The 24,363-nt window shown below is 43.4% G+C and overlaps 1 protein-coding gene and 1 long non-coding RNA gene across 2 annotated transcripts in view; one reads left to right on the top strand and one right to left on the bottom strand.

The window, feature by feature from the left end:
* Positions 1 to 6,385, bottom strand: part of LPCAT1 (lysophosphatidylcholine acyltransferase 1) — a 75,265-nt gene extending 68,880 nt beyond the window's left edge. The window contains 1 exon segment of the mRNA XM_032988988.2: positions 6,027 to 6,385. Within this exon segment, the coding sequence (XP_032844879.2) occupies positions 6,027 to 6,143 (117 nt within the window). The 5' untranslated portion in view covers positions 6,144 to 6,385.
* A 112-nt stretch (positions 6,386 to 6,497) lies between these two features.
* LOC116960726 lies at positions 6,498 to 23,386 on the top strand. Its single transcript, XR_006165814.1, has 4 exons — positions 6,498 to 6,587; positions 11,533 to 11,600; positions 21,119 to 21,753; positions 23,303 to 23,386. It is a non-coding gene; the product is annotated as an uncharacterized LOC116960726 (long non-coding RNA).
* The last annotated feature ends 977 nt before the right edge of the window (positions 23,387 to 24,363 follow it).

Here is a 24,363-nt window from a genome sequence, read left to right as displayed (position 1 = left end):
CTCTTAAAGAGCCCATTCCCAGCCGGTCAGACTCTGCCTTCAACTCTACTGAAAATCTTGTCATGTCGGAACTTCATCCACAGCCTTTTGAAGAATTCTCCCAAAAGTAGGGCCTTTCCTGAGCTGTTTGGAGTGGTTCCCAACGGTCCTCCAGAAAACACAACTTAGCAACTATCTGTACAATGATCCACTTGCTCCAGGAAACAGTTCCAGGAGCCAAGAGTCTCATCTTCCTCACAAGGAAAATACAAAAGCTCTTAGAGGAAGATACAGCTTCAGATGACTGCCTGAGGGAGAAAGAGGGAACTGAAAACTGAAGCTGACTGGGGTAGCACCAAAGCTCCTCAAGATGTACAATGGAGGCTAGCAAAAGATGAAGACAACACTGAGAAACAGAAGCGCCATGTGAAGAAACAGAATTCAAAAGGAAATATGCTACATGTTCACAGGTGCACCAGATGAGGCAGAAAAGCACTTTTCATCATCAGAATGGCTGGGCAAGGATGAGTAATGAGGCATAAGGTGCTGTCTCATGCTGTGCTTAATCTGATGCACCTCCAGGCTGGTGTGGAAAGCATTATTCATATTCTTTTCCCTGATGTAGATCTAGTCATCATGCAGCTCAGTTTTCCATTGATCAGTTCCTGCTTCCTCTCACTTCCCAAAACAGCTCAATAACCAACTCATCATGTAGCCACACAAATCTGTAGATCTAGGGTAGGGGCAGGAAACATATAGCAGGAGAAAAGCCTAAACTACCAGTTTCAAGCCCTAAGCTACCAGCCCACTGCAACAACAGATTTTACAGTGATGGTTCAAATTGGCACCATCATCTCATAACAACCATGGTCTCACTCCCCAAAGCAGGATTCCAGTCCCTGGGTAGACTGCTTCAGTTTGCAGAATTGAAAGAAAAAGGAATTTTTTTCTTAGCTAGGCTAGTTTCCCAGATGAACCAGTACAACTTCCTAAACTGCAGCGGTCAGATGAACACTGAAGTCATACTAACTCATGCAACTGCATCCACAGAACAAGACCACCATGCCTGGCAGCAACCAGGGAAGCTTTCATCTGCAAACTGAAGAGAGAGCAGCTGCCTTTTAAGCTCATAAAATGAGAAGGAAGGACAAGCTGTCAAGAAAAAAAAGGAAACAAAATGCAGGTGAGGACACAGTCCTCTGGGATTCCCACCCCCTCACTCACATTCCTCAAAGTCTCCTCCCATACCAGGGCAAAGCTGAATGGCAGATGACTGGTGGTGAGCTACTCAGTCCTTTGCATGCCTGTATCAATCCTTTGTATCAAGATCACTTTAGGGCCACATCACAGAACAGAAGCAGTAGTTGCATCCATAAGGTTGTAAAAGATGGCACAAATGTGTAGAAAAGACCTCTTGGTCTTCTGTGTCCAGAGACAGCAGTGGTAGAAATAGCCAGTAAAAAGCAGTTCCAAGTACACAGGTGTACGGGGTCTGGCTGTGACACCAGCCTCTTTTTTTAGCAGGTGGTAGTGCAGTACCTGTCCACACAAGGAATTTGTTAGGAGAGAGAAGTAGCATGTTTGGCCCCTGAAGAAGGTTCAGAATCGACAAAGACACTAGCATTTGAAAAGCAGTTCGGTCTACATCTACCTTCAGGCACCTTCCTGGGTAAGAAAGCTTCTATCCTGTAAAATCTATGTACAGCGGTAGTGTCAGTATCAGAAAATGGGAGAAGATCCTGTTGCAAATGACCGCTGTCGGAGATCAGAATGCCAGAGACATATACTCCTGGTCTGACCTTGTACAGACATTGTATTTTGGTGATCGTATTTCTACACATTTAAGACATCCACCCAGACATTTTTTTCTATTAAAATTAAAAATTCTATCTGGTAATAAGTTATACATAAACATGTGTGTTTTGAGACATTTAAAAGACCCCAAAGGTCCATCTGGAGCTGTACCCTGGGAGGTTCAGCTCATGACTGATTTTCTCAAGAGGTGTTTGACTACAGCCCATTTAACATTTCCTGGTCTACAGGATCCTATTTAGTTTTTCAGAAGTTGCAACGCATGCTGTGGAAGACCAATGGACAGCAGGAAGGGAGAGGATGGTCTTACAGCTTGTAACAGAAGACTGCCCTGGGAAACTGTACACCACTCTTCCATCACAAGGGCTTCAATCTGATGTAAGGGAAGTCACTTAAACTAAATAGGTATCGTATGTTCTCCTTGTTTAGAGACTCTGTATTCAGATTTGAGTATGCACTTACTATTAAGGTATAAAATATGAACTTAAGTCCTTTTTAAGTTCTCCAAAACATCAGGTCCTACATATCTAAGCACTGAGCAAGAGAATCACCAAGTACCCTTGTTTCTCTTTCTGTATGTTTCCATTTCCTGACTTGAAAGCCAGTAACATACCTCTCATGCACAGAGAAGCTGAAAACAATGCATCTTTGAAATCAGCAATATAGTGAGAAACATCATTAAAAATGAGAAAATTTCCATGACTTATTACAAATTAATGGTCACATACTGAACAATGAAAATAGAATAATGAAATGCACATTTAACATGGTGGAGCTTTTTATTTTTTTTTAAACATATCAGATAGAGACTGAATCTTGTTCCACACTTTCACTTCTTCACTGTTATCAACCCTATAGCCTCAATTCACCAAAGATGGCACTGAAGGAAGGAGCTAGAATTCATTCCACAACAATTCTCTTACTACCCACTTCCCCACTCTGTGAGTCCCTCGATTGACACAATCATGGAGATAAATACAGGAGTAGAAATTTTCATGTGCAACTAAGCCAATCTAACAGATCATCGCTGTTAAAGAGGGTGGTCCTGTTCACAGTCCGTCTTGCCCCTTGAGTCAGTTCTAGCACTTATCTGAGCTCGCAGTGAGCCAATACAGCTCATGAGAGTGAAGAAAAGCAATCCCAGCGAAAGAAAACAATCAGAATACAGAAAACCACAATGATATGCTGGTTTAATGAGCCAAATCAGCTCACCAAGGCAGCAAAGGAACACCAGCACTGGTGTAATAAAAGGGCCAGAAACACTGGAAGCAAGGAAAATGGCTTCATATTGTGGTTTTAAGTGTCAGGGAAACAAAGCTACACACACTTTGAGACAGCTCTGGTAATGCTTCTGCCTGTTCTACAGAGGTAACCAGAATCAAGAGCTTTGACTTACATGATAGGTTCCCAGAAGATGTTAGGATGAACAAAACTCATCGTTAATTAAATCACGTCTGTCTTTGGAAGAAAGGACCTCTTTATTACAGTACTGAATCAAACAGGTAGCTTCAAGAATGACCCCCACCGTCATCCTCAGATCAGAGTAAAATAACCATCATTTCTACAGGAAGCATGAGACTCATTTTTCCAATAGCCTTACCGCGTTTACACTCTTGCTATCTCCCAGTTTTTATAAAGCCAGTAAAAGAAGATGTCAACAATTCCTTCTGGGCGCTCTAATGGATTTCTTTTTGCTGTTGTTCTTCCTCTTTGCAGTTGTTTTGTTCCTTTCTTTCTACCTTTATTCAATCCCACAGTCTTGGGCTGAAATGTTCTAAAACACATTTACTTTGAGTTGTATTAATGAGCAAAAAAACTAATCTAACCTCTTGCAGAGTGCAGGATGAGGGAGGGATGAGGTGGTAGTGAAGGTAATGAGGCTGTCTGGCAGACCATCAGCAACAGACAACAGACCATCAGACAAAGCAGTTTTGTCTCCCAGTCCCCTGCGCTCACCAACTTCTTCACGTATCTCTATTCCCCACAAGTTCCTAACCTTCCTCGATAGGCTTTGCGGAACTCACCCCGTTAGATTCTCAGGGCAGAGAGAAAAATCCGTGACACAATACGCGCTTACAGCTGAACAGGAAGTGAGTTCAGCTGTAATACTTCATACCGAACCCTCAGTAACAGGCCAGGACTGTAGGGAAGGGAAGGCACGCTGCTGTAATTCGCTGTAAAGCAGCCTCCACATTCAAGAAGTCTGCCTTCCTGGGAGAGCAGCATTTCTCATAAGTGGAACAGTTCCACAGCTCTTTAACAGCCTCTATCTCGACCACAACTTTTTATCAGCGGATAGGTTGGGAGAGCCCGATTAAGGTAAAGAAGAGAATCTATCACAGTTCTGTATGTCAGCTTGTGTGCTTTTTCCTCACATAAAACCGCAAAATAAAGACTGCAAGAAAGACTGGGTTGGAGAACTCTGTGCCACCATACATCAATAAAAGATTGCTCACTTGAAAAGCAAGACCGAATCACATTCTTTGGTGAGGCTATTCCTTTGGTTTGCACCCTGTAAAAAAAAAAAAACTATAGAGCATTAAACACATCTCAGTTGTCAATGAAAATAAGAAATCCTTGAAATCCAGTGGCAAAGATCATGTCTCAAAGACGTACAGGGCAGCTCACTAGTCGCCTCTGGTGAAGTGGCTAAAGGTCTGTTAGGACTAACAACAGATCAGCAATGCTGGTAGCTCCTATGTGACTCAATACTGCAAAAAACTCTGAAACTGGTACTCTGCCCTTCCAATAGTACTTTAAAAATTCCCTATACATAACCAAGTAGAAAGCAACAATAAAAAGATATATTAACCCGCAAAATAAAACATTGTTATAATTAGATACCATCCTAGGCCATATGATTACATTGCTATCTTTGCTTCTTTCTGCTCCCTGAAAGACTTCTACCTCTAATTATGTGACTTAAGGAGCAAAGTAAGGTTACATGGAAAAGAAATCATTACAATGATGTGATTTATTGAGGAAACCCTAGGTATAAACTGAACAAGGAAAATGACACAGACCTTTTCTCCCTTCTCCCATTCAAACAACAATTTATCAGTAACCATTGAATACGTATCGAGAAGCTTGAATAAAAAAGTAAAAGCCTTTTCCACTGGAGTCTGCTGTGAATTCCTTGGCTGCCAAATACTTAATTTGAGGCACATTCCGACGTTTTGGAAGTCAGGCCATACATGTCTTGTGTTAAGTACAGGACAGCAACAAGGCAGTGCAACAATGAACTTCACTCAGAACGTAAATTAAATTAATGTTGGACCTAAAGCACCTTGATCTGAGAGGCTCAGTATTAGTGGATCTTAATTTCCATGTTGACAGGTACTGTAGGCTGTTAGGCCCTCAAAACAACAGCTTAAAGGAACTGAAATATTACAGTGAAGAGAGTGAAACGGCCAACCCCTTAATAGATGAGCCTTTGACAGTATTTCTTCATCCAGCAAGTGACCCAGATCTTACAGAAAGCATAAGTCAAGGACCATGCACTCTGAATATCCCACCATCTGAGGTGAGGCAGATGCACGGAGGAGAAAGGAATAAAAAAAAAAAAAAAAAAAAAAAAAAAAGGCCAAACAAAAAGCCACGCAACTGCAAATTTGCATTTTAATACTGATTCCTGTCATCTCACACTAGCCCTACCACGCGTAAATCATCCACAGGGATTATTTACGCAGGGGCCAAACTTCCGAGGCACGGGATGCCTCGGCCCAGGCACCCCCTTAACTTGACGCTAGAAAAGAGTGTCTCCACAAAAGTGTTGCCCCCCCTTAAAAAAAAAAACAAAAAACAAAAAAAAAAAAAAAAAAAAAAAAAAAAAAAACAAAAACAAAAAACAGCAACATCAAAAAAAGCCAACAGAAAAAAACCCACAACAACAAAAACACCCTACAAAACGATAAAGCAATTTTTTTTAATTTTTTTTTTTTTTAAATCCCAATATTTTGTTTAAAGGAAGCCGCGGTGCCGAAGTTAAGGAACACACCCTGCGAGCGGCGGCCGCCCCCAGCCCCCCGCCCGCCCCGGGCACCGCGCCCCCCCCCCCCCACACACCCCCCCGGTTCCCCCCCGGTCCCGCCGCCCCCGGCGGCTCACAAAGCGCCGGCGGCAGGGTGCCCCCGCCCGCCGCAGGACGCGGCCCGCCAGCCGGTGCGCCGCGGGGGACGCGCGGGAAGCGGCGGGGAGGTGGTGACGGGGAGGACCCGGGCCCCGCACGCCCCTACCTTGGCTTTCTCCAGAGGGCTGAGGCGCAGCTGGTGCACGAAAGGGCTCCGCGGCGGCGGCCCGCGCTCCCGGTTGCCGGCCACGCAGCATCCCCGCCCGCGGCTGCTCAACTTCATGGCGGGGCAGGACTACGCACGGCCCAGCACGGGAGAGGGCGCGGAACGCTGCTCAGCGACCGCTAATCCCCGAGTAGCGGCGGCGGCGGCGGCGGCGGGCGGGCACCGGGCGGCCAGCTCGCTCCCTCGCCACTAGACGCCGGCCCCCGCCCTCCCGGAGGCCCGCGCATGCGCCCTGCGCGCCGGCTACAGCGGCTCGGCTGGGCGCCGGTTTCCGCGTCGGTTGGTTGGGGAGGATTGAAGGGGGGTGTGGGGGGGGGGGGGGGGGCGTGCGCGCACCCTCCCGTCACCGCGTGCCGCCGCCGCGCGCGCGCGCGCGCACCCGGTCGCCCACTCCCCCCCCCCCCCAAAGCCCGTTCCCCTCGGGGCATGCTGGGAGGGCGGCCCCGCCCGCCGCCCCCCGCCCGGCCGCGCCCGGGGGGACGCGCGAGCGCCGTGACACCGGTAGGGCCGGGGGGGGGCGCGGGGGCGCGCTCGTTCCCCGAGTGTCCCGCGGGTGGGACGGCGGAGGGGAGTTTCAGTGGGGAAGCGGAGAGGGACCAGGGGGGTCTCGGTGAGGTGGCGGTGGTGCGGCCGTGCTGCGGCAGGAGCGGCGCGGGCGGGCGGGAAGGCGGCGCGGACGTCGCCGCCGTACCTGGAGGCAGCGGGGCGCTGTGCTCGCATCTCGCGGCGAGGTCTTTGTCGGGGGGGGGGGGGGGGAATCCCCTCCTCCGAGCTAACCCTGGTATTTTTCGTAATGAGGAGCCTAGAGAATTTGCATCCTGGAATCCTGACAGAGTTGGCTAAGGAAGTATCTAAATCTGGCGTTTAATAAATCTTTAAATGCATGAGAAGTTCTGGAGAGGTCGGAAAGCACCCGTGTTCTGCCCGTTTTCAACAGATTTAGCAGAATGACCTGTCCAGTTCTTGACTGCTTAACATCAACTACAGGGAAAGCAGTAGAGATACGTAAACCGTTTGACAGATATGTAAGACATCCTTAATATCGGTCAGCTCTCAGGTCTTATAAAGCAATTCCAATAGCCTCATTCAGTGAGATTTAACGGTGAATTGATAAGAGTAACTACAAAAACATCATGACTCTACAGTTCCTAATCATTAGGCTTAGAGCTGCAGAATGGTCTCCGACTCCATGGTTAATACCATATATACTGCTGAGAGCTAATGTTATTTACCAGTTAATGTGTTAAACAGATAAATAGTTTTTGACTTTTGAAAGATCAGAAAATTTTCAGAAGTCAGTCTTCATGATATTGGGGTTCGCAAGGCTCTGCAGACTCAACGTCCTCCAAGGTTTTTGCCAAAGATCCCAAATAAACGTACTGTTAATAAAATCCTTGGATGTGCTAAATGGTAACTTGGTGAACTACTGTGAGAGCAACTGCAATGTCATCTGGACTGCTTAGTAAAATTAACACATTCAAACAGGCTTTTACAGCCAAATGTGTGTCTGTTTTCTAAGAATACAAGCCATGTCTCTGCAACAGGAGCTTGTGTCCTGGAAAAGACCATCTAAAGCCAATTTCAAGTAAACTGTTAGAGATCAGGTCCCAGTATGTGTCCAGTATGACAGTTGGATGTACTACCAGGATTAGGGTACAGGAAATCAGTGACTGTCTATTAATGAGAGACTGATACTAGAACAAGGTGTGTAGCTCTGACATTAAAGATCAGGTGGTGCAGAAAAGACCTGCCAAAGTATTACAGTACCAAGGGAAATCTCTTACAATAATGCATTTTAAAAGCGGCATCAATTTAATTCATTCAGAAGAGCTGCAAGAGCAAGTTGGCTTTACTGCAGCATTCAAGTACCTTCACAAAGAGAAAGTACAACATGCTAAAGCTTTTTAAAATGGTAGACAAAAATGGAGAAGAAGAATCAGTGGTCGGGAGCTGAGATAACCTGATGCAAATGTAAAGGTTTTACTCAGAAACAAGCTTCTGGGTTCAGCCTGGGACTAGTGATAAGACTTACTGGCCTGTGGTCAGACTATGTGGTCCAATCTCTCAAGTATTTTAGCTGCATTCCAAACAATTTGGCTGCCCTCTTCTTTTCTCCTTGTCCAGTGACTTCAAGCCAATGATTAGTTCAGCCGTACGGGGCTTGTTTCAATAATAACGACAGGTTTCTTGAAGATCGCAGCAGAGACTCCCTGCAACAGGGCCCGCGTGCCGCCTGGCCAGGGCGGGGGGCCCCGCAGCCCCCCGCGGGGACCTTCCCCGCTTGCCAGGTCGGCGGGCAGGAGGTGGGGGCTGCCGGCTCCCAGCCGAGGGCTCCAGCATGCGTTCTCTCACCGGCGGGCGTAGGACGCGGGAGGGGGTGAGGGTACTGGAACGGGTTCAGCTGCGAGGTGCGAGCAGGCTCCTTCAGTTCTGCTAGTTGTGTTTTGTTAGTTTTCTAAAGCCAGCTTCCAAAAATGATCTGATAGCATTATTGCTTGCATCAGAGATTTTGGTATTTGTAGCATCTTCCACGATTGTAAAATCTAGTGGAGTATTAGACACCTGCTTGCTCCTTTAGCTCTTAAACCTTCGCTATTAGAGCACCTGTTCAGTATTACTGAGCGCACAGGCAGTATTCTAACTTTTTATTACTGCTTTCATATGTTTAGTCTATTATTTTTTAATTACCATGTCTGTACCACCTGAAGGAGTTTCCAAGAGACTTTGGAGTTTTATAGAACTCATTTGTTGGTTAGGAATAATGTTCCACAGTTGTAGTTTGATGGCCATCTTCTAGGTTGTTTTAGAGTCTATATGAACATACATGAACTATTCGGAGGCTAAGAAGTGCTTCCCTGGATTTTGGTTCTCATTTGTTTTCTTTAAAATTCTGCTGTGATCGTATAACTTAAAACGTACAGCCTAACTTTCATAAATTTGCAGGAATGTGTTTCCCCATCTCTACAGACCCTTTATACCTGTAAAGAGATGGAGCTGAGCCCTGTTTCTTGCGAAAGAAGATCCACCCCATGGAGGGTCTGAGACTGAGCCCTGGAACAGGGACAATCCCACGGCAGGGCTTGAGTGGGAATGTCAGGCTGGGGGCCTGCAAGCAAACCATTTTGGCCTGTGATAAACAGAGGGGTGAGGGGACCAGCCCACACGGAGGGCAGAGTAAGCCACACTTACAGGATGCTACTGCTTTCTGTGCAGTGAACTGGAAAGTTTGGTTGGATCCTTTCAGAGACACATGGTGAAACTTGCTCCTGGAATGTTATTATACGACCCTGAGAAGATGGGGATAAGACTCTGCAAGTGTGCATGAAAAAAAGGCATTATTTTATACTTAAAATACACAGCATAATGTGATTAGTTAAAAACAAGTATTGTTTTTGTGAATTAATTTGGAGATTGAATAAAGTACACCTATAGCATTGTGGTTTGATTGCTACTTTTTTGTGCAAATCACAGAAGAGCTGTAACTATGATGTTGCTGTCAAGGTTGGCATATGCTACATAGCTCATCTAATAAGGACTTATAAGGACACAAGAAGAGGTGATTAATTTATTGCAGGATTATGGAATCTACCTTGCTTCACAAGAGGAGAAAATGTGTGCTACATTATGTTGGATGTAAGTGTATTATGATACAATTGGAAAAGGAAATGTTGAAGCTGAATATCATGAGAATAAATTGCAGTAAGCTCTCAAATAATCTCCTCAGGGAAACTGTGGAACCTGAAACCATTAAAATGAGACTGCACAAACATATAAGTGTCATTCTACCCTGGAGTGCAAAAGCTCTAATTGGTCCTTTCTGTCATTCATTTGTATGATTTATAGGGAGCTGTACAAATAAGAGGACTCACGTATAAAATGCACACAAATATTAATTATGAAATATGCTTCTGTGCGCCTTGAAGTAGGAAAAGGAGTACTCAATATTTAACAGCTAAACTGAAGTGGTTTTCTCTAAAGTAAATCAAATAAATGTTCATTAAAAGCAAATATGTTGACCACAGCACTGAACTTTATTTGGAAACAAACAAAATTTTCTTGCCTAGGAAAAGTCCTAGCTTTGATTTTTATGATGGTCCTTGACCTTGATGGCCATTTGGTGGAATCACCTGATACCTATTCAAGCACAATTCAGGTACACCTCCACCCTTAAAACAATTTTTCTACAGTTGATGCCACCTGGTCCATGGAGAAGGGGCTATTCTGGTTTGTTTGCCTTTTTTTCTTTCTTATGTTTTCCTTCATGACTCCCATTGCAAATCTGTTCAGTGTTTAAACCAGGAAAGGTTTTAAAAATATTTGAAATAAATTTATTCTGTGAAGAGAAAAAAAAAATCAGTTCATGTTGAATTACTATAAGTAGTACAGATTTTGCAAAGATAATGTGCTCATGTTTTTCTTCTGATCTGTGAGGAAATGCAGAATCCACCTGACTTCCTTGAATCAGGAAAGAAATGGCTAGAGTTAATGGCAGGTTTGTGGGAAGAACAGCAGTTTATTGTTCTGATAGTGCTGTATTATCTTCGATGTGTCAGCCTGAGGAAATAAGAGGCCTTGTGACAAAAAAAAAACATGGGACCTCCCTCATTGAGGAATTACAGGGGAACGTAATTCAGGGTTTTCAAGAAATAATTGGTCACTTAAGATGTACTTTTCACCTCAGGATTCCCAGTGTTATAAGGCGCACGTGACCTTGGCTTCAGCAGTTGTGAGCAAACTCATCAGTTCCCATCTGACAATGGCCCCTCAGCCCTGGAGCGGGGGAAGGCAGGTGTGTTAGGTGTCACAGCATCTTCGCCAGCTGCTGAGCAGTCCACACTTGTTGCACAAACCCTGCCCATGCTCACCACTTGGAGTACTCAGCATTATGGGGGGGAGTGAACGTAAGGAGCAGCGTGTGCCGATTCCATTCCTCACCGGTTGATGAAAAGAAATTTTGGGCAGCTGGAGCCTTGCTCAGCTCTTGCAGAGGCCGATCCAGGACTGTGAAACAAATTGTTTTGGGATCTGAGATCTGCCTCATGCCTGATCACTTGATCAAGAGTATCCCAACTCGTCTTGTGTATTTTATTTCTCCCGTATTGTTCTTAGGCTGAAACCCAGAAGAAAGAGGCCATAGTGGTTCTGGTAATATCTCACTGACCTTTAAATGTATTGGTTCTTAGAGATGGTTCAGATCTAGACTAAAGTCCTCTCAATTCTTACTTGAAAAACCACATTCTTGTAAACGGCCACACGCATAAGGTGTATGAAGATTAAAACCAAGCACAGATAAAAGGGGCTAGGTGCAAATTAAAGTAGCAAATGTTTTCAGTGCTTTACTATGCTTGTAGCCCTCTATATCTGCATTCATTTCTTTTTCAGCTTCGTACACCTTCTTCCTCTTTTTTCTCTAAATGTCTTAGCTAAAACCACTCTATATTTCTAGTCCCAACAGGAAAGAACAATCCTAAGGAAAGGAAACAGTCTCCCTTTGACGTAAGATAATCTTGGAAGGTAGGGAATGAAATCCTTGAATTCTTTTCTGTGACTTATCAGGTACACCTGTGGTTTGCAAGTAGAATATGCGTGCTTATCAAATTCTACAGATGTGCTCAAAAGAAGCAATTTTTCTCTGCCCTTATTTAAAGCCCGTGCCCAGGTATACCGCAGCTAAAGCGCCATATGACTGGCATGGTAATTTCTGCAAATTGGAATAATAACTACTGAGTCAACATTTTCCATCTTCCAGATCACATTATATAAAGTAGATAAGAACATCTTAAGCTTTCTGCATACTCCACACTCGTATCTTTGTGCAAATATTACAATATCTTATGAAAATACCTTTTGAATTCCAACACACGTGAACTTTCAGTTTGCACATGTTCTCTTCCACCCGCTTCCTATGATTTCTCATCTCTAGATTACGTATTTACAGAGGTTTTGTATTAGGCAACCTTTATTTAAAGAGCACTAGATTAACATTCAGAAAATGAGTAAATCCAAAAGATTTATTTTAGGAAGCTTTGTGCACTATTCATATAACAAAATAATCATGGAGATTGCTGATAAGGTGGATCAAATTCATATAAATCAATTTACCAGAAGTAGCCTTCGTGAGATTAATACCATGATCCAATCACATCCAGTACCACTTTCCAATCACATGAAATGCTTCATTTAATTCTTCTGAAGTAGTAAAGTCTACTACTTAATATGTTTTAAATATGTATTTACTATAAGCTAGTAACACTGGTTAAATATGCAAAACATAACATACAAACATTTTATGCTTTTGGAAGTGCAAATAGGATGAGCTGCCAGAAGATCCCAGGGCAAGAATGTCCAGATTCAATCTGTTGCCTTGGGATGCAGATTATAGTGAGGCAAAACCACAGCCTGTAGTGAAAAAGAGACCATATGGGACTCACAGTGGTGCCAGTGGCTTTATGCCCAGCTCATGTCCTGGCCCGTGCCAGCTCCCTGGCAGCTGCAGCCCTCAAATGAGGCAGGATAAGGCAGAGAGAGGCAACTGTGTCTTTCTTACCTGTATACCCCTCCCCACTCTACTGGGGAAAAGAGGGAGTTAAAGTAAGTGTGTGTTTGTGTGTGTTGGTGGGGAGAGCAGGGATGCACTGACTGCTCTCCAAATACAGATGGACGCCCAGGTCTTCCCCAGGGGTCAGTAAAATGCAGGGATCATGTGAAAATACAAAATACGGCCATGCAACAGTAAGTGGTTTGTTCTGATTGCATTTGGCTTCCACTAATAAGAACCACAAAGGGCTGCACCTGTATATCTGCCAGTCAGGATAACCCAGATGCAGGGCAGGACGCGGGGAGAGCAGGCGGTGCAGCCAGTAGAACCGAGTAAGACGATAAGGAACTGCCAAATACAGATATGTTGCTTCAGGATGCGTCATCGACCACATCATCCATTGGAATAACCCGTCTAACTCTAAGCATATTAAGTTCTCCAGTGAGTTTATTAATGTGGGCTAACACCATCTGTTTGTGGACACAGGGCATTTTATCTCTCATTAACGTGATACAGCAGTTAAATTTAGATAGGCTCTTGTATGAACTGAGTATCACTTAGCTGTTCTATATGCTAGGAATGATTTCTAAGCCCTGGAGAATGGAGTGGTTAGTTAATATGGCTGATTGTATCTACCTTTTCTACAGCCCTGTCAAGTAGTAATAATCACTTGAAATGATTCGGTTGCAAATTGCATAGCCCCGTTCTATACTAATCTTGCACTCAGATTTTAACACTTTTTCATTGGCTCTTGCCAAAAGGTAATTGATTTTTTTTTTTTTTAATGTCAGTTGTTTAAGGTGGAAAAAGATGGTATTAGCTGTCCAATAATTAGTTAGCAGGAACTCCCTGATAGTGACTTTTGCTTCATTCATAGAGTGCTATTGCTGGCTGGATCAGATTGTTTTCCCAAAGCTTTGACAAGGATGGATAGATCTTAGAAAATCTACTCAGTGGCAGAGAAGAAGAGTCATACTGATGGTCCATTGAACAGCCCTTGTTAACTAGAATGTTTTACATGAGGTTTAAGCCCATCTGTGTGACTTCACACAGCTCCGCCCACAGCCACCAGTAATCACAGGTCAGCCAGCAGAGGATTTTCTAAGGGAGCAGGGGAGATTATTGTCCCTGCTCATTGCTGGTAATACAGAGCTACTCGCATGCTGTGCCTGGGAATCAGCGGTAGTTGTGCGCTTGCATGCTGGCTGCAGCCCCTCGGTGGAGCAGCCCGATCTGTATCCTTTAATTCATGTGCTGTAGTTCTCTGGCTCGCATCACAGTGAGCCAGGGAGAAGGGAAGCAGTGTTTAGCGGTGATGAATTTATTAAGCGGGCAGGGGGATCATCAACCCAGAATTAGCTGATCCTCCCAGCGCAACGTTCAGGCTCCCACTCATGTCATAAGCATGCAATTACATGGCTCTCCTGTTTGGATTGAGCATGTGTCTGCCCCAGCAGTCCTTTGCTTGCAGTATGAGTGAGATTGCTACCAGAGCATCACATGCTCCCTTCATAAATGACACTAGCTTTTAAGTGAGGTTTCAGCCAGAACACAAAAAACATTCTACGATCTGGAAAAAAAAAAAAAAACAGCTGGTGAGAAATTTGGAGTCTGGTGTACTCTGTAGGATTCATAATTACATGCACTTAAGGACATTTCTAGTGGTAGATGACTCTAACCCTGCAGAAAAACAACATCATAACAAGATTCAATGACTGTAAGGTAGAAGCTAAAAGCAGTCCAATTCAAATTAAATTGGAGAAGAGAAGATTTGGAGAAGGGCTAGTGAAAATAAAATAATTAAATATTCAAAGGCTTCCTTTCAAACGCTTACATCTCTCCCACTAGACATTCTTAGTAAAGATTCGATGTCTTTCTTAATAGGGGTAGAAATTAGTGCAAAAGTTACTGTCTGGGATTTGGGCCAGAAGTTATAGAGATCACCTTAAGTGGTCATGTGGTGTTCTACTTGAATGCCCATTGCTCCAGAAGTGGTGGACTTTACCTCTTTGGCTAGGAAGTTATACTAATGAACAGTGCAGGGGATCTACCAGCAGCCAGGGACTTGGGCAATGGTTGCAGTCAGCATCAGAGAGTAAAAGCAAAGTGTGACAGGTAGCCAAGTTGAAATATATTTCAGCTCAGCTGCCCTAAAAATCTCAAGTTCCCTATCTGTAGCATCGGTGAGGCTGTTGTTGTCACATAAAGTGTTTGTGAAGTCAGGGAATGACAATGAATTTAAAGGAGGTTTCTCAGAAGACAGCTTTTTCTTCACATGAACTGGTGCTATGGTGTAAAGCATTTTTTTCTCCTCCTTTTTAACTGCTAATTGGGATTCTTCAGAAAGCATGGGAAAACTTTTTTCCCGTAACTTTGCCTCTTTTGTGCCATCAATTCACTGCCTTCTGATGTCTGACACAATGAAGAAAATCTCCTATACTGCTTTTCCAAAATGAACCATGCCAGAATCCACAGCATACGAGGAACACCCTCTTAGCTTGGCCCTCTCCCTTGGGATGAATGTCAAATTCCTAGTCATCAGCTTATTCTCTGACTTGAAAGAAACATAGCTTGGTACCTTCCCAGTTCAGCTGAAGCTTTGCAATGGCATTGTAATTATAAAAATACAATATATAATAATTATATATATTAATGCACACAGATGCATATACCACACTTTCAGTTCTTGGTCTTGTGTCATTTACCATATAGTAATTGGTTACATGCACGTCATTTGTTGCCATGGACCACATACAAAAACTGTAGTTTTATATCCCTCTGGAAAAGATACAGGTCAATTAATCCACAGTGTCTTGGGTTCTTCTGTGAACCCCCCAAACCTCTGTTACACGGGCATGTTGTTCTTCTTCACTCAGGACTGCTGTTTAGTGCTCTCTCCTCATAGAAAAGAACCCAAAGGGGATCAACTTCGTTGTATTTTGCAGTGAAGATGCTTTGACAAATTGTACGATAGGCATTTGTTTTACTGGTATATTTTTTTAGCCAGTCTTTATATTCCGCCACTTTTAATCATAAGTCATGAAGTGTGCGGCTTTTGGTTTCAAGCATTTTTCTTTGGAGGCTGAATTTTTTTTACACACACAAATCTGTTGGTAGGACGGACAGAACTTGATTTTTGTTGCACCAAGTTCAATAAGTATCAAGATTCTTGATATTTCTTTGTGTATCTTCTTGTTCCTGTGTGATTTTCAGGCAGAGTGCTTACACATAGGTAGCGTAGACAGATAGCTAAATCACAACAGTTTTCACCCATTGCCATTTAAGTTGGGGCAGAGTCATTTTGCAGCAACGAATGAAGGAGCTGAATTCTACATTTGCATGTGGAAACTATGGAAAGGAGGAGATACCTGAAAGTCTAGAAGCAGTGCATATCTATCTTTCTTTGACAGATTTCAAGTAACTAGTGGTTCCAGTTAGCTGGCAGCAGTCACTGAAGAGGATGTAAACCTATTCATGATGCCCTAGTAGTCATGGGGGAGGCTGCAGGGCCCTTGAGAGGGCCTTCAGGTTCAGGAAAGCATGATAAGCTTGTGCCGTGTTTTCATCACAGTCTCCTCAGACCAGGGTGAGTCAACCCACCAGGTACCTGTCTGGTGGAAGAGGACACATCAGAGAACATGATGGCTTTGGAGGTAATGGAGCGAGCCCAAGGGCTTCTGCTGTGGAATAGAGACCAACATGGTCTCAAATCCCTGGTGAAGAGAGGCTGAGCCTGTGAGCCCACACTGTTTGCTGCAGCGAAAGGTGTTTGGCTGCCATCTCTGCAACCAGAAATACACTGTGGCAACAGCATCTTCAACACCTCTCCTGCTGTGTGGGACAGGAGAGCGCAGCCTGACTGCTGCTGCGAGAGACATGGGCTTGAGGGGACATCGGGACCACTCTGACCACTGCTGCCACCCGTCCCTTCCTCTGCCGGGTGCTCTACGAGGTAGCACGGGGGGCATGGGGCAGGGGAAGAGACAGGCACGGTAGTGAGGGCCATAAATCTGGGAAAGATGGTGTGGCTGTTTTTGTTTTGGACAACGTTGTGAGTATTCAGTGTCCGTGATGCTTCCCTTTAAGGACACTGTTTTACTAGGTGCACGGACATGCAACCTGGAGTATGGAGTCAAGGCTTCATGTGGTAGGGCAAAGTGGGCTACCCCCATCAGTCACAGAGTTTTATAGAAGGGACTTACACAGTTCAAACTTCTAGCAGCTCTGTCTGTCCATTTCTTCCATACATCTTGCTCACCCAGAATAGGGTAAACAGATCTGTCGCCTCAGCCTCAGATTTCTTCATTTGTCTGTCAGTGCAAATTTCACTGTCAGTCAACCTAGGGCCGAGTTCAGCCATTCTTCTCTAGCAAAATAATTATCAAAGGGATTTGAGCCCTAGAGAAGAAAACAAACTGCCTTTCCCTATTAAGAATGATAAACCAACCTTAGTGTAACTACAGACTTCTCTGTAACTCTGACAAACAACAGAGAAGTATTCTTTCCATGAATATATTCAATGTATTGTGTACATGAATCTCACCAGCAGCCCACATGAGTACGTGGTATTTCCAGAAGCATTGCAGCACTGGGTACCGCTCCTTCATGATGCAGTATTCCAGTTACAGCAATTGTAAACGCCGATCTTCCAGATGTAAGAGGAAAATCTTACATCCCAAAGAGAAATCTCACTTTTGAGAACTGTAGCAGTACACTTTAAGATAGAAATTTTGCTGGTGCTGCCAGCTATTGGCCTGTTCCAGTTTGCAGCCAAAGACAGACAGTTCTTGCAAAAAAAGCCTTTTTGGAAAGACTTCATACAGACCTGTCTGCTCAGTTTTAACTTCTTCCAACTCACAAATCTTTGCCCTTCGGATAACTGCACAACCGGAGCTGTACAACAGCTCTGGCAAGCTTGTGCCTGTCTGGAAAGCCTCGGTAGGGCTGTGGCGGGTGTGCACGGTGGCTGTACACAACACGGGGTAAGCCGGATGCTTTCAGTTGCCGCCTGGTCTGGTTGCAATGCCTGCTTGCTCTGCACAGGCCTGGCAAGCGCCGTGTTCCCAGGAACTGGCTGCAGTGGTTCTTCATGCACCCAGTGAACATGAGGTATCCCCAAAGGCATGTGAACCCAGCTCTGCTGCACGCTGATGATGTGCTGGACTTAACTTTGTCTATATCTTTTATTTCTGTACTAATTCTTACCTTTCTTTTCCCATCTCGGGACTCGATGGTGCTTAAGCACTTGTCAGGTGGACAGATTTGATCTCTTTGAATTTCTCATGGAGAGATGCTTCCTCCTATCTTCAATTAATTTTGCAGCTCATCTCAGAAATATCTCCAGTATTTCAACATCTTTCTTATGTGTTACTGGTACCATGTGGGCTGATGAAGAATCTGCTCTGCTGCTCAGATGGAAGAGAAAACGGGAGAAGGTATCAGCAGGTGTTACCCAAGAAGTCAAATAAATTAATTCCGGTTTTGGGGTTCAGTTTACACTACAATGCCTGCCAATGGACTAGCAAAAGCGAGCGTCTGTGTGGAGCATTGTTTAGGAAAAATGGGGAGTTTTTGTGTTTACCTGTCAAAAATCAAGAAGATGGTAACTGTTATGGCAACAGTGGAGGAGGTAAAAAGAATAACAGCAAGAATAAAGATGATCAGATAAAGAAGCTGCACAATATATGCATATACATATTTTTTCCTAAAGTGGCTTCCCGAGGGATAGTGTTCCTGCATGAGCCTGCTTTGCAGAAGATGTTTCAGAGGTGTCTTACAGGCTTTGTGAAATTCTGCCGCTGAAGAAAAGCGTGAGGCAGGAGGGCCAGTCCCTGCAGTGGGGAGGCTGGAGCGTGGGCTCCGTGGGCTTGTGCCTGCCGGCCGAGGGCAAGGGGCACTCACGCAGCTTGGCCAAGGCCCGCTGCCGGCTCGTAGCCAGGGGCACAGGCAGCAGCTGAGCCTTGCCAGGGAGAGAAGTTGTAGGAAAAGGAGAACAAAATTGAAAACGTTACGCTTGTGAGTTCTTAGGAGACCTGAGGAAAGAGCAAAATTACTGCAGCCTTGAGAATCTAGGAAGTGGGATTGAGATCTGCGAGAAGCCGCCTCACGTTTGTTCGTTCGCCAGCCCATGAAACAACTTGTTCCTCTCCTTGCATTGCAGCAGGTAATCCTCTTCTGGCTTTTCTAAAGCTAGGAGCACCATCTAGTGGAAACCTATGCTGGTCCAGCAAATAACTGACTTTATAGAGGGTAAGAGAGATTTTGTCTTTACAGTAGGAAGCGTATACATTTGCTTTTATCTCTATTTACAAACAGATGAGAATAGTTTAAGTCTGGCATCACATATCAAATGAATTACAACAGTGTTTTTATTCTATCCTCATTCCTATCTAGCCACTGCTACTATCAATTTTCAAGGCCATTGTAAAAATACGGCATATTCCTCTACACAGTCCTTTCTTTTTAAGCGCTGTGGGTTCCCCACGGCCGTACTTATATCTATTTTCACGTTCATATTACAGTACTCAGTGTCCTAACCAACTCCCTTAGATATAATTTATGTGCTTGTAAATGTCTGAACTAGGATAGAGGGGTGCAGAGGACTGGTACAAATGTAGAGTCTGCATTTAATGAAAAATCAGCGCAACAGAAGACCATAACAGGAACTGTAAATAATCTGTAAAAATAAATGTTTATCTTTTAAATATCTATGCTTTATCTGTAGTAGATTTTGATGGTAAACTCTCAAAGCTACCTCCTAAGATACGTATTTTCTAACATTTTATGAGAATAATTTTGCAGTGAGTTATAAATAAATATAAATAAGTAAGTGAACTGCTTCAGGCTAGAAAAGAGCTATATGAATGTATGAGAAATAATATGATAAAGATTCCCTTTTTTTATACTGTTTTCTCATAATGTGGTGCATAGAGTGCTTTCAATAAAAGTGCCAAGTGGCATATTTAAAGTAACAAAGATGAAGTACCTTTATACACAATTTATGAACAAAGTTTAGAGCACAGTGTTGCAAGATATCATGGAGACCAGAAGCAGGTTAAAAATGGGATTAGGCATATTTTTGGAGGATGGGCCTAATGTGGCTGTTGAACACAGCAGTTTAGCTGCAGCCCTGGAAATGTCCCAGCTGCTGCTGACTGGAGGCTGGTAGGATTTATCAATCTTAAGAGGAAAAGACTGGCTGGACTGGTAGAGATCATGGGTCAACTAATGCATTATCCTGTCTCCTAACAGTGCCCAAAAGCAGTTGGTTTGGGAACAATAAAAGCAAATCTATACAATACTTCCCTTTTAAAACTCCCCTGGCTGAGGGTATTTCTTGAGTCTGCTGTGGTCTCTTTTACAACACTCAGGATCTTTTAAGTGGTTCTGCAGCCTCCGTTTGAGCCCCTCCAGACTTCTTGCAGCCACAGCCTCTTGGGCAAGCAGGTTCTCCGCTCTCCTATCTGCTGTGTGGTAGGCCACTTCCTTTTGTTTGTTTTGAACATGGCTGCTACTAAATTTGATGGCTTTTGCTGCTTGTACTGGACAAGACAGGGAGCAGTCAGTCTCTTTTCCATTCAAGATATTGCAGAATTGCTCACTGCGAGCCCTTGCTGTCTGGAGTTACTGGAGCACTGCTCCCAAGTTCTAACTCGCCCTGGTGCACTGGGGCATGATGAAATTTCAGCTGATTCAGGGTATGTTTCCACTGTGACATAAGGCAGACTGCTCAGGGCTGCTCTAGCCCTTTTCTCTCCCCCACCTCTCCCCAGCACTGCTTCTGACTGCAGGCTCCCGCCTCCTTGTATCCTTGTACCAGCATCGATGCAATTCAGGAGGTGCACCTCTAATATTGTCGGGCTGCTTTGAGCTGCACTGCCTGCATTTCCAGTTCTGGAAACGTGGTGCAGGGATCCCTGGGTTGGATATTCCCATAATGGGCTGAGATGAAACCAAATGGGCTTGAAAAACAAAACCCACAAGTTGCCCCGGGCCATGGCTCAGCTCATAAACTCTGTAAGACCTGAGATGGCTCTGCAGGTGCTTCACCTTTCTAGGGCAGAGCCCACAAAGTGTGGGGTCCTCGGGAGGGGGATGAGGGGGCCTGGGGAGGGGTTGGCGTGGCTGTCAGAACAGCAGTGTATCCTCATGGCTCAGGGTGCCTTCCTGCAGCCAAATAAAATAAATCTGCCTTTGGAGCTGGACTCAGACATCCCAGACTTAAACAAACATGATGGTACTAACACGTCTCCATTTTGCCATCTCTTTATAAATTTGGTAACTAGTACTATTACCTACATTAGGTTTTTACTAACACAGAAAAGCTTCTAGACCAAGCAGTTTTCTTGAGACAGATTGGTAACCTCAGCACTAATATATATGTAATCAGTTTTTTCCTTTTTTTTTTTTTTTTAATTTTATCCTTTGGTTCTCTTTGTTGCTCTTCCAGACTCTTTCCATAACTTAGTCACACCTGCAGTTTGTTTCCTTTCAGCCTTCTGGATTCACCTTGCTGTTACGTACTCAGCAGAAGAGAGTATGTTGAAGATGGGAAAGTATCATTTGGTGAATTTGGTGTATCCAGGTCACTGATGTTGTTGCAGCTGAGTTGGCTGTCTTGGGAATGGAGTAATGCCATTTGAAACAGCAGCTGCTCCTGTCTGAGCCTCCAACCTTGTAAATATGAATTGTGCCTGTGGCAGAAAAATTAATGGCTAACATAAAAGAGAAATAGAAAGCAGGTGGCCTCTTGAAAAAGCAGCCAGAGCTCCAGGACCACATTTGTACTACAGAGCACATCATCAGCCATGCATTTTCTTTACCCAAAGTATTTTCTGTAACCTTTTTCTGTAACCTTACTCCTTATTTGACCCACAGTCCTCCCAGAGGCCCATCCATCAGCCTGGGAAACTTGATACTAAAGCATAATTAAAATGAATGCATTCAGACCTCAGTAAAAAGACTGAAAAACCCTGCAATGTTGCACATATCTATTCATTTATATTTACTGTTCAGATGCTTTTATTTGTAAAAGCAATCGAGTCATGAGCACCCCTATCCTCAGAAGAATGTAATGCCATCATGGAAGTCAGCATGTAGTTGAAGTCTGCATCTTCCCTTCTAATTACAGTGAGTGACGTCTCTTTGTTGATTCAACTCTATGTTTCACTGATCTTGAGCAAATACATTTAAAATTCCTTTTTCAGAGATGAGCTTGAGGCACGGAGATCAGGCAGGGCTATGAATCTGGCTTTGTACCATCTCCACTGTTTTTCAGCTCTGCGGTCTGATCCACTACACCAGAGGATCGTTCCCTCACAGTGGCACGAAATGTGGACCTTACATTTTTAAAGACCTATTTAAAAAAGCTGCCTTTTAAGATAGGCGAGGTGAGCTACCTAGGTGTTCTTATGTGAGTAAAATCTGGCAGACTGGGTGATCCATCTGAATGGGTAATTAATTCACTTAAGTCTACAGTATGAGATACACACCGATACTACAGAACAAATTATTTGTAACGTTTTGTAAGTACTGAAATTAATGTTGTATGAATTTGTCACTTCAACAAAAAAGTTATGGATTGTTTGTATTATAATTTCATCTTGTTAATGTAAAAGTAGGAATTTTGCTTTCCCTGGCCTCTTGGGAAGCAAAAAAACAGTGTATCTAATTATCTGAACACTCAGGAACATAAAAGAATAGCAAGCGGTGAAATTATAAATCTGTTGGAACAACTCCATCTTTTCTGATTAAACTCTATTCTGGTGGCTCTCAGCAATCATGTTCCTCCTATGTTCATAGTAATTGCATGTGTCAAAGCTGAGGCCTTGTGTAAACTGTACCAAATGAGTTACAATTTTAATTTAGAAGGAGATAACTGTATTTGCCCCTGCAGGCAGATTGCATCAGGTTAGAAGTATAAAAACGAATAAGAAAGAGAGTAGGGAGGAGGCTGGAGGGCCTCCAGGTTAATAATAAGTAGAAAATCTAATAAGGCTTATATTACAACAGTTGAATTTTAGGGGAGGGGGAGAAAAAATGTAATTTGCAAACATGAAGCCAAACTGTTACTTGCATCCGATCCATGTGTATGAGTGCACATTAGTGCACGTGGGTACGTCTGGTTTCAGTACAGAGCTATCTTTGTATTTTATAGTTGAAGCCTACACTGCACTTTACACCTAGTACTACACTGATGAAAAAATTTGAAAAAAAAGTTTTCAAAAACTTGGAAGCTCTCAAAACCTGGTGTATTTTCACTATTTAAAAATACCTATTCAATCCCTATAATTGCATTATATTTCAGATCATTCCTGGTTTAAGCAATGCACTAGAAAATTGTCTCAATGTTACATTACATTTTGAAGAGATTAGTGTCCTCACAAAGAATATTTTTTTTTTCTGAATCTGAAATATTATTTTTTATTTGAAATTTTAATCAAGATATTAGAAATATTTATGAATATGGCTATGAGGCTACAGTAATTATGTGTATATTTGAAAGCAATCGCTTTAGCAATGACTATATGCTGTCAGTAATTTTGCTTAGTACTCTGGGCTGTGGAAATTGTTTCTGCCTGACCTTCTGTACAGAAGACCAGTAAAACCCCTGGGTTGTTTGAAAAGAATGAGCTGGTACTATTGCTTATAATTAAGACTTCATTTAATTTCTCTACAGCCTTGCAAAATTTCACCTTTAAGGAGCCTGCTTCAAGCTGATTCTGTGTTTCTGCATGTTTGATTTTCACCTGAAATAGTCCAGTCATTTCCCAGAGTGAGATTACAAGAAGAAGCCTGTTTTGTACCTGTTAACATTTTCTTTATAATTGCTTCATTAAGAAGCCGTAGTTCCTTCGTGTTTTCAGTGCAGGATAGTTGATTTGAAGACCATGAGAGATGGATAATCTGCTACTTCCTCTATTGCCATGTTTCAGAGGTAAACTACCCTCACCATTAAAATATTCTGCCTGTTTCATCATGTGAATGTGTCAGGCTTTAGCTTTCAGCCTTTATTTCTTGTTGCACTTTTCACTGGCAGTTTCAAAAGATACTTAATACCTGTATTAGTATTTTTCCCTCACAGAGATAATTATACTGTGTAATCATTTGTCCCCTGTCTTCTCTTTGATAGGTCCAAGAGATTGAGATCTTAAAGTCTCTCTCTCACTCTCAGAGGCATTTTTTGCAGTTTTTGAATGTTTTTTTAACCTTTGAACCATTTGGAAATTATGTGCTGCAAGTGCCAGTGTAACGCTTTCACTGCATTTCTTTATTTAAAAGGAAAGGTGGTCCTAGTGAATTTTTACTATCCATTACATTAATTTATTCTGAAATGTTTCCTGCACTCACTTCAGTTTGAGATCTGTTCCCCCCAGATAATGGACCTCCCTGGTCTTCATCATCACCAACACGGACAACTTGCCTTTTCTGCAAGGTCCAGTACCTCCATGCATGCTGTAGATGCACCTCTCGTCTGTGTTGGACCCACTGCTCTCTGACAGTCTTTATGCCTTCAGAGCTCTGCACGCAGCCATTCAGTCAAGACATAAAATGTTTTATCAAGAGCTTCAGGACAGAGCTGATGTGTTTGGGCTTTATTTCTAGGTGTTTGGTGTTTTGTTTGTTTATTTATTTATTTATAATTTTCCCATTGAGTTGTATCAATTTTTCATTGTTTTGATCATGTAACCCACTGAACAGGTATGAACCAGAATCTGCAAAGACAGGAAAATGGAGTAA

The sequence above is a fragment of the Tyto alba genome, unplaced genomic scaffold (assembly GCF_018691265.1).
Source record: "Tyto alba isolate M040663 unplaced genomic scaffold, T.alba_DEE_v4.0 Super-Scaffold_27, whole genome shotgun sequence".
Lineage (NCBI taxonomy): Eukaryota > Metazoa > Chordata > Aves > Strigiformes > Tytonidae > Tyto > Tyto alba.
The sequence above is the reverse complement of the archived record's forward strand: the minus strand, read 5'-3'. Positions and strand labels throughout refer to the sequence as shown.